This window comes from Malurus melanocephalus, unplaced genomic scaffold (genome assembly GCF_030028575.1).
Source record: "Malurus melanocephalus ecotype Western Australia unplaced genomic scaffold, MMel_1.1 scaffold_491, whole genome shotgun sequence".
NCBI lineage: Eukaryota > Metazoa > Chordata > Aves > Passeriformes > Maluridae > Malurus > Malurus melanocephalus.
In genome coordinates, this window is record NW_026623723.1 from 501245 (window position 1) to 511778 (window position 10534).

The 10534-nt window shown below is 52.1% G+C and overlaps 1 protein-coding gene across 1 annotated transcript in view; it reads left to right on the top strand.

Annotated features, from left to right (window-relative positions):
• Window positions 1–10534, top strand: part of ADAMTS14 (ADAM metallopeptidase with thrombospondin type 1 motif 14) — a 32828-nt gene that overhangs the window by 14327 nt on the left and 7967 nt on the right. The window contains exons 5-13 of the mRNA XM_057381090.1: window positions 3715–3798; window positions 4892–5039; window positions 7733–7838; window positions 7926–8069; window positions 8611–8743; window positions 8850–8963; window positions 9091–9239; window positions 9391–9566; window positions 10364–10510. Of these exons, the coding sequence (XP_057237073.1) occupies window positions 3715–3798; window positions 4892–5039; window positions 7733–7838; window positions 7926–8069; window positions 8611–8743; window positions 8850–8963; window positions 9091–9239; window positions 9391–9566; window positions 10364–10510 (1201 nt within the window). The remainder of the gene's footprint in view (window positions 1–3714; window positions 3799–4891; window positions 5040–7732; window positions 7839–7925; window positions 8070–8610; window positions 8744–8849; window positions 8964–9090; window positions 9240–9390; window positions 9567–10363; window positions 10511–10534) is intronic.

Below are 10534 nucleotides of genomic sequence, written 5' to 3' on the forward strand. Positions count from 1 at the left end.
GACATGCCTGGTTTTGCAGAGAGCTCTGATAAAATCTGTTCTTGCCCTGCAGAACAAATCTGCCCTTCCTCTGTTCCTCCCCACAGATAATGTGGGTCAAGCCCACAAGGGGATGCCAACCCAAAAATGTGGAAAGAGGGATTTTTTTCTCCTTTCCTAACCCCCAGCCCCAGAAAAGAGGCTCAGGGTGAATCCACCGGTGCGAAAACCCAGCGAGGGAACAAAAACAGGAGTTTAAAGATGACTTGGCTGTTGCGAGTGAAGCGATGGCAGCGTTTTGAAATGTCAGCTATTCTGCTGCTTTGGCAAATTCTTCTCGTGTCTCTGCCTTTGTTTTCCTTCCCTGAAGAACGGCGAGGTCTGGCCCTCGCTGCCAGTGCGGTTTTGCTGTCGGGATCTCACGTCTGGGGCTGCAGACTCCAGGCTGGCCAGAGGTTCGCAGGGATTCAGGGATTCAGCCTTTCCCTGCAAGGTTTTACTGTTCCTTTCCTTGGAAAGCATTGCTGTTGTCTCCTCGGTGTTGCAGGGTTTTGGGGGGAGTCCTGTGGGGTGGTTGTTCCTGCTGGTTTGCCCTTAATTCACAGCAAGCCTTAAGGGCTGGGCTGTTTATAGGTGGAAAAATTCCTTTTTGAGTGAAAGAGGAGAGCCTTCCGTGCCGAGTGAGAGTGTGAAACAGGCTGGGCGTGGATGAGAGGGGTGAGAAGTTCTTCATCTTGTGGGTCCGTAAGTGGAGCCTTTTGCTGAGCAGGTTTTTTTGGGGAAGGGTATTTTGTGGTATTTTGGGGTATTTTTTGGGGAAGGGATTTCTCTGAAGATGCTGACTCTCTTAATGGCATCTGCAGAGGGCAGGGGGAGTTGCACCGAGCTGCAAACTGCTCTCCAGTTGAATTTCCATTTCCAAGGTGCTGCTTGGCCCCTCCAGCTCCATCTCCTTCTTCCACAGGCACTGGAGCACCTGGGGGGAGCTGGCCCTGCTGATGTCCCCCAAACCTGGGGCCTGAAGGGTCACAGCCCTCGCAGCAGCCAGTGCCAAGCCTTTTTGATGTGATTTTTAACCCCCCTCGATCAATTATTTATTTCTGGCTGTGAAGGGAAGCCCGTGGCCATGGGCAGTCTGGTTCCACATCTGCTTTCTGAATTAACCCCGAAGGTCACTGCGGAGCTGGGAGCAGTTTAGTGCAAATCCCTGCCTAAACCCTGGGTTAAACCGGGGTCTGGTTTTGGGTTAACTCCTTGTTTCAGAGGCTGGAGAGAAGGGGAGCTGGAGGAGAGTGGGATTTAGCCCTGYGTTGTGGGGAAGATTTATGGAATTAAATCCTGTTTTGGAATMAAACTGCTGAGCATCCTGCCAAAATATCCCATGCAGCTGGGAAGGGAGATTCCCAGGCTGGCCTTGGGCACTGCCAGGGATCCAGGGGCAGCCACAGCTTCTCTGGGCACCCTGTGCCAGGGCCTGCCCACTCTCAGTTCCTTCCCAAAATCCCATCTAACCCTMCCCTCTGGCACTYTGAAGCTCCTGCTCCTGACAAGTGCTGGGGGTTGAAGGAAAAGGCGTGAAGATTTGGGAAAGTGAAGGGAACAGTTTTGTTCCCTAAAGCATCCCTCAGGTCTGCATCTCTCCAAAAATAATTTGAATTCCTCCCTCTCTCCCCACTTTCCCACCCTTTCCTATTACCAATATTTTTCCAAGGGATTGAACTTCTGATGTGGGATTTCTCTGGGATGCCAAAGCCTCCTACATCGCAAAATCCAGGGCTGAGGCTGCCATCCCTGGGGACCTGCAGCTCCTCACTGGGCTGGACCCTTCACTCTTCAGTGGCTCTGAGTAACATTTGCAGCTGCAAACTTYGTAACCTTCCACCCTTCCGTGCACATCCCTGGAAAAACAGGGTTGTGATGGGAAAAAATCATCATATTCTCATTATTCTTACAAAAGGGGGAGGGTGAAGGAGCATCCCAACTATGGGAAGCGGGGATGAGCTGAGGGATGACCATCCTCAGTTATCTTTCCACGCTGATGAATAAAACACCCCGCGGCTCTTGCAGCTTCTGCATCCAAAGGGATGTGTTAATGGGGCTGGACTGGCAGTTTATTGATTGATTTTAGTTTTTTTTTAATCGATTTTGCTGCATTCAGGGCTCAGGATCTGCATTACCTCTCTGCACAGCTCCGAGGCACCCCGTGGGAGCGTTGGTTGTTATGGGAAGAGGCTAATGCTGGGGTTTTGGGTTTAAAAGTGGCCTGAGTGGGTATTTCAAATGGAATCCCAGGCTGGGAATTGGGAAACGTCTAAAACACGCTGGGGAATGGCTGACTTGGATTTGGGCAGCAGTGAAAGGGTAATTGTCACCCATCCCTTGATGTGAGATTAAAAACCCCAAAGGAACAGAGGAAAAAATAGAAAAGGTCCATAAATCTGGCTTTATAATGTTCATCTAGTCTGGAAAGCCATGGTAGGGCTGAAACAAATTATTGGGAAAAGCTGAAAAAGTGTATTTGAATTTAAACATGAACTCTAATTAGTATTAAAAATAATTCAGTCTCCTTGATTTCTGTAGTGAGCCCCTGCTTGTGGAACTGTTCATTTGGGAGGATTTTTGGGAAAAAGAAAGTCCCCTTCTCAAAAATCATGGGTTTTTTTCTTCCCTAGGCTGTGTTTTGCTTTGCAGGAGGTGCAGGTTCTCACATGGGTTTGTGATTGCCTGTTCCACGCCTCTCTCCGTTTGTGTTGTTAATTCAGGTTTATTTGGGATACCTTTATTTTTGCAGCTTGATTGATTTGTTTGTTATTTCCATGTTTTTTATCAGTCTGATTTTGGGGGGTGTGGCTGTTTTCATGGTGCATTTTCATAGGCAGCTTTTCTGTTTGGGTTGCAATGTTTTTCTACTTTTTATTAGTTCAGATTGGGTTTTTTTAATGTTAGTTGGTCTTTTAAAGTTTTTCTTGCTACCTTAACAGAGAKTTGGTTATTATTTATGAATTGTTGTAAAAGTAGAGCTTTGGGTTCTTTTTTGTTTTTCTTTAGTAATGTTTAGGGTTAACTGGATGGCTTTGAGTTTAGCAAATTGATTTGATTTATTTTTAATTTTTGTGGTTTCTGTAACTTGCCATGTGGGGTTTTTTATATGTTTGTTTTTTATTTTCAGTTTATTTTTTGTCAGTGAAGAGAGCGTAGCATTGGTTGTTTAGTGGACTTTTTTTAGCTCTTTTTTTCTTTTTTGTTAGTGAGATTAAAGTTTTTACTTTTGGATCAATTCGCAATTATTTTTTAGGATATCAGAGTGATTTTAWTATGGGTGTGCTGTGTGATGAGGAGCTTTGGGGAAAGGTAAGGGATTGTATCAAAAAGCCATTTTTCCTTTGGTTGATGGAGTTTGAAGCGTTKCCATCCCTCTGAGTGATTCGTATCCCAAAAGGTCACTCAAAAATGCAGTGGAGGAAACCCTTGATGGGAATGGCTGATGTCATTGACCATCTGAGCCCTTCCTGGCCAAATTTTGTCTTATTCCAGCTTGGCTTTCTGACGTTGTGCTTTTGAGACATGGGAAAACAGGGGAAAAAACCCCCATGTTTTTGAGATCTTTGCGATCTTTGCGCTTGGTCTTGGGAAAGCTGGGAAGGGTGAGGAATGTGGGGGAGTGAAGGGCAGGAGGGGATTGAGAGCTGGGATGACCTTAATTTCTGCTTTCTTGGGTTTCCCTCCCTTCTCCAGGTGGATGAAATCTACCACGACGAGTCGCTGGGCGTGCACATCAACATCGTGCTGGTCAGGATGATCATGGTGGGATATCGCCAGGTAAATCCGGCGCTCGGATGGATTTATTTAGCACTTGTATTTATTTATTTATGTTTATTTAGCTCTGGAAATGATGGGATAAATGTGGGGAAAGGAGCTGGATGTTGATGAGAAGAAGCTGAGGTCGGGTGAGATATTAGAAAAAAGTTTTTTTTACGGAAAGAGTGATAAAGCTCTGGAATGATCTGCCYGGGGAGGTGGTGGAGTCACCGTCCCTGGACGTGTTTAAAAAAAGATTGGATGTGGCACTTGGTGCCGTGGTTTGGTTGAAGTGTCAGGGCATGGGTTGGACTSGAAGATCTTGAAGGTCTTTTCCAACCCTGGTGATTCTGTGATCTCCTTGAGTCAGCTCCCTGGCTGTCCTGTGGCTCTCAGGTGGCTTGGAAAAGCGTGGGAAGGCTTCCTGGGAAGTTTTCACCTGGTTTCTCCAGCTCCATTTGTAATTTAAAGCTCGTTCGAGTACAGCAGCCAGAAGAATTTCTTTCAAACAATGTGATTTTCTGTACTTTTTTAGGGGGCCAAGCCCCTGTTCCTTGGGAAGTGTTTGAGCAAGGGTGTTAATGACTCAACACGGTGACGTTTCTGTCTGTGTGTGATAAAATAAGACCCGYTAACTCTTGGGAAAAAACTTGCTCATTATAGAAATGTGCTTGGCTGGCAGAAACCCAGCACATCGTGGACATCCAGGGGTGGTTCTGAGGAGGGGGGATAAGGATGGAGGCTTGGCTCATTTTTGGAGGCTTCTGTGGAACCAGGAGCATCATCTCCACCYGAGCAAGCCATCAATCTGGCTTCCTCCCTGGTGATGTTCTGAGCTGGCAATGTTCCTCCCTGGGCTGGAGGATGATCTGTGGAGGAGAAGGGATTTGGTGCTGTGGTTTGGGGTGGGATGGGAACCATCAGRCTCTGTTTGGGATGATTTATCCTCCCCAAAACCATCTCTGGAGGCAGCTGCTATGTCGCTCCTCAGGTTCAGGGGATGACAYGGGGAAATAACAGCAGATGAAATTTGAAATTGTCTCACTGCTGAGCTTCCCAGCGGGGATAAACCCCCAGGGAAAGGGCAGCAGCGAGTTTTGCGCTGTGTCCGCAGTCGGTGAGCCTGATCGAGCGGGGCAATCCGTCGCGGAGCCTGGAGCAGGTGTGCCGCTGGGCGCACTCGCAGCAGCGCTCCGACCCCCAGCACGCCGAGTACCACGACCACGCCGTCTTCCTCACCAGGCAAGATTTTGGGCCCGCAGGTATGCAAGGTACTGTATTGGTCTCGATCAGGTATGTGCAGTTTGCTGGGGGAATAGCCAGCGAGGGGAGAGGATTTCTTGCGAGCACAGTCCTGTTTCTTTGGCCAGTGGAGGTCCAGAAAAAGGTTATCAAAATTGGTATTTTTTTTTCTTCGCGTGATGAAGAAGAATGAGATGGAGAATTAATCTGGAGCGTCAACCTGAATGGATAAAATATCTTTATTTATTCTCCTGCCTTTTGATTTCATTTACCAGTCCTCCCCTCGGTCCAAAATGCCTTAAAAATATAAAAACAAGATAAAAAAACATTAAATACCACCATAAATAAATAAAAAAACATTAAATACCATAAAATGAGGAAGCCTCATGGAGAGACAATCAACTTATTCTGTCCTCTGGAGGACCTTTAAAACCTGTTTTTTATTTCTTGGGCACGGGAGCAACACTGGGCCAAAAAAGAAGTTTTACCACAGGGACCTCTCACCCTCTCGGTGCAGATGTTGTGCCGGTGTGGTCTGAGAACTTGGAGGCCTTGCTAATAAAATTTGCAGGGAAAGCTTCTGGTGTTTCGCGGCGCCGTTAGGAAAACAGGTGCTTTGGTGTCATCACGAGAGGAGATGACTTCTCCCAGTTCTGAGAGGAATTCCCAGTTCTGCTGTGTCCACATTGCTGGCTCCTCTTCCCACGCTGGCGGCCAGGTCTGGTTTTTTGTCAGGAGGCTCTGTTTGATGCCGTGAACAGGGCAGTAACGCCACCCTGGTCTGTAGTTTGAGTCCTCCTGCACAGGAGGATGGAGAGGTGGAGGAGGACACCTGTCCTAACTTGGATTACCTGCCTGAAAAGGATCCCTGAAATGAAGTGAACATGAAGAGATGCGTAGCTGGACACTGCTGATTGCTCTGTGGCCACCAAAGAGCAGCCCTTGGCTTGTGCCCTGCCCTGGTCCCCTTGTCCACAGCCACATGGGTGAAATACCAGGTTTTGTTACATTTTTCTAGACCCTTCCTGGCAAAGGACTGTGTCCCAAGGCGTTGGTGAAAGGACCATTTTTGGCAGAAGTGGRGGACTCCCCGGGCTGTCCTTGGTGGGAAGGAGCCATGAGATCAGCCCTGCTCTCGGGGTGCTCGTTCCGGCTCCTTCCTCTTCTCTCTGCTTGTCATCTCCAGGACTTTTTGCACAAGTCCCAGTGGCTGCCGTGTCCTTGCCTGGCTGTGCTGCATGGCACAAAGAGCTCCTCCCCTGCCAGGACCTTCCCGCTGCCTGCCTGGAGCAGTAACACTGTGCTCCCTCCCGTTTCTCTTCCTCCAAACAAAGTCCTCRTGGATCTGAGGACTGCCCCTGCTGAGCTCAGGGACGCGTGGGATGAAGGATCAGAGCATGGCACCGTGTAATCCCTGCCCTTTGAAGGGGGAGGCAGYGGACAGATGGGTTGTAAATTATTAATTGCTGCCATAGAGGTCTTGACAACACCCAAGGAGCTGCTGTGTCCCCCCGCAGCGGGTGGGATTTCTGGCCTGGGCTGAAGGATGCTTGTGCTCAGGATTAAGTTGCTTCTCGCCATCGTTCTCCTGTGGAGAACGTTTTACACTACTTCCAATTCTTGCTGGAGCCTTCATTACACAAAACTGCCTTCGTCTGCATCCACCTGCTCATATTCCTTTGTCTCACCTCCCATCCACAGCCCCYTTGGTTGGAAATTCCTCCGGCTTTCACCCCAGACAAAACACATTTGCTCTTCCCTTGTGGAGGAAGCTTCCCCCATCTTTACTCTTTCTCGTGGAAAGTCTCATGGGGGGAAGAATAAAGCCTTTTCCAATTATTTATTCAGCATCTCCCTCAGCTCATCAGCACCCCTCTCTTGCTGCTGCCCATCCTGGCTCACYGAGCTCCCCTCTTCCAGCACCCCAATCCCCAGGGCACGGTTATCCAGCATGGTCCTGCCCTGCTTTTGCCTCTCTGACCTCTGAGTCCTTCCTTCACTAACTCCCTCGATGCCAAAAAGGGTCAACCTTAAAACAAACCCCAATGCACATCAAAAAAAAAAATCACAGAGCAAATTCTGAAACGTGCCMACGAGTTAATGGAATTGGGTGGAAATCAGGTGAAAAAGAAAGGAAAAGAGACAAAAACAGAGGTGGTACGCTGCTGCCTGGCTGAGGGGAGGATTCCCTGCCCACAGCTACCCCACTGCACTGCACTTGATCGAGGGCTGAGGTGCTGGGGCTGGGGTGGGTGCATGTGTGGGTGCTCCCTGTGTGGGGCACGCCTGTTGTGCCTTTTCTTCTCTCTTGTTTTTCTTCTTTATTTGTTTTAAATGAAGAGGAACGCAGGGGATGCTGCTCCTGGCCTGGGAGGCGGTGGCCATCCGCGCTGATGGGGTGTCCTGGGTGCTGTTTCTGCCCTCCTGCCTGTCCCCCGAGGGCACAGAGGTGTCGGCAAGCCCCAGAGCAATCTCTGCTGGCTCTTGGCACCGGGGTGGTGGCACTGGTGAGCAAGAGCCAGCTGCCACCCAAGTGACCTGTGCAGCCTCTACTCTTCAGCGCCTTCCTCTCTGTTTTCTCCTCTGTTGCATGGAGCCAGGTCATGTTTTTGTGAGGTTTTCTTTTCCTAATTTTCCATTTTCCCCCCTCCTCTCTCAAAGGTTTTCTCTCTCCTCTCCTCCTCTGTCCTTGCCCTGTCTCTCTTTGCCCCAGGCTACGCTCCGGTGACGGGGATGTGCCACCCTCTCCGCAGCTGCACCCTCAACCACGAGGACGGCTTCTCCTCSGCCTTCGTCGTCGCCCACGAGACCGGCCACGTGTGAGTGACCGAGACAGGGCCTGGCCATTGTGCTGGTGCTTTCTGCTGCTTGCAGGAGGTGTAAATCCCTTGGGATCTCCCCGCCAGGTTGGGCATGGAGCACGACGGGCAGGGGAACCGCTGCGCCGACGAGACCAGCATGGGGAGCATCATGGCGCCGCTGGTGCAGGCCGCCTTCCACCGCTACCACTGGTCCCGCTGCAGCAAGCAGGAGCTCAATCGCTACATCCAGTACGTCCCTTCCAGCTGSGAGGGGGTGTTGGCCCTTCAGAACATGGCTGGTGGTGTTTTGTGCTCCAAGATGGTCCCAGGGCAGGAGTGGCTCTGGAGATGGGCTGGGAGAGCTGGGGGTGTTCAGCCTGGAGAGTGGGAGGCTCCAGGGAGACTTTGGAGCTTCTTCCAGTGCCTAAAGGGGCTCCGGGAGAGGGACTTTGGACAAGGGGGAATGGCTTCCCACTGACTGACAGAAGGGTTGGATGGGACATTAGGAAAAATTCTTTCCTGYGAAGGTGGGGAGGCCCTGGCATGGGTTGTCACCCCCTGGATCCCTGGAAGTGTCCAAGGCCAGGCTGGTGGGGGCTTGGAGCCACCTTGGACCGTGGAAGGTATCCTTGCCCAGGGGAGGTGGGGCTCTATGACCTTGAAGGACCATTCCAATTCAAAATCCTGGGATTCTGTGACAATTCAAATCTCCCAGTAGCTGAACTTGGAGGGTGGCCTGGAGCTGAGGGATGGGGTGATGGAGGGAAATCCCGTGTGTCTGACTCCACAGCTCCTACGACTGCCTCCTGGACGACCCCTTTGAGCACCCATGGCCCACGTTACCRGAGCTGCCRGGCATTAATTACTCCATGGAYGAGCAGTGCCGCTTCGACTTTGGCGTGGGCTACAAGACGTGCACGGCCGTGAGTAGGGGCTGCGTGGCCACACCGTGTCCCCTCCCTGGCACCCCCGGCCAGCCTGGCCACCCCTGCTGCTGCCATCCCAGCCCAGCCCCTCTGTGCTCCCCAGTTCCGCACCTTCGACCCCTGCAAGCAGCTGTGGTGCAGCCACCCGGACAACCCCTACTTCTGCAAAACCAAGAAGGGGCCGCCCTTGGATGGCACTGAGTGCTCTCCTGGCAAGGTAGGGGTGCTGGTGCTGCCTCTGAGGGCACGATGGAGAGCGCCTTCCTGCCGTGCTTCGCCATCTCCGCAGCACTGTAGGTGCGGGTGGGGAGAGCCGTGGGGCTCATTCCTGCTCCCCCTCCCAGTGGTGCTTCAAGGGCCACTGCATCTGGAAGACGTCGGAGCAGCCCTACAGCCAGGACGGCAGCTGGAGCTCCTGGTCCAAGTTTGGCTCGTGCTCCAGGACCTGCGGGGGAGGCGTGCGGTCCCGCAGCCGCAGCTGYGACAACCCGCCGTACGTTGGGGTTTCATCTCCCTCTGGGGAGGTTCCTGGCTCTCCCCTTTGCTGGCAGGGATGGGGACATCTGCTCCTGCAGGGGCTGTGATGTTTGCTGGACACCAGCCCCACCCCAGTGCTCTGACARCCCCCTGGATTTGTTTTCCAGCCCGGCGTACGGAGGACGCCAGTGCCCGGGAGCCACCTACGAGTACCAGGTGTGCAACGCCGAGGAGTGCCCGGGGCCCTAYCAGGACTTCCGTGCCCAGCAGTGCTCCAAGCGCAACTCCTACTACACCCACCAGARCAGCAAGCACTCCTGGCTTCCCTACGAGCACCACGACGGTGAGCGGCAGCTTCGCTCCAAAATTCTGCCAAATTCCAAATTCTGTGAGATGGAGGCTGTGCCAGCTGGACAGATGTTGGGTGGTGGGGAGCTGCTGAGCTGGAAATTGATGTGCAGTGAGCYGAGGTCGAGCAGCCAGCTTTTGAAAATTGTGGAATCACCGAATGGTTTGGGTTGGAAGGGACCTTTATCTCGTTCCAACCCCATAGCCATGGCACGGACACCTCCAGCTATGCTGGATTGCTCACGGTTGGAAGAACACTTCCAGGGATCCAGGGGCAGCCACAGCTTCTCTGGGCACCCTGTGCCGGGGCCTTTCACCCTCCCAGGGAGCAGTTCCTTCCCAATGTCCCATCCAACCCTGCCCTCTGGCAGTTTAAAACCATTGCCCTTGTCCTGTCCCTCCATCCCCTGTCCCCAGTCCCTCTCCAGCTCCCCTGGAGCCCCTTTAGGCCCTGGAAGGTGAGCTCTCCCTGGAGCCTTCTCCTCTCCAGGTGAGCACCCTCAGCTCTCCCAGCCTGGCTCCAGAGCAGAGCTGCCTGCTTGCATTGCAGCCCCATGTAGAACATCATGTCCTTTCCTCAACATCCTCAGTGTACCAGTCAGCAGTGCAGGCCCTTGAGCAGCAAATGRATACGGGAGATAAGGCACACAAATATCCTGAGCTTTGGACATCTGGCTGTCCAAAAAAAATGGGATGATTTTCTGTCTTTAACCACCCTAATAGGTTTCCACCACCTCTTTTTCCCCCTCCACCCACACTTTTTCCCCCTCTTTCCCTTTTCCTTTGCTGCAGACGCTCAGAAGTGCGAGCTGATCTGCCAGTCCGAGGGCACGGGGGACGTGGTGTTCATGAACCAGGTSGTCCACGACGGGACCCGCTGCAGCTACCGGGACCCCTACAGCGTCTGTGTCCGGGGCGAGTGYGTGGTGAGCAGCTGGAGTGGGCCTGTCCCTGTCCTTTCCC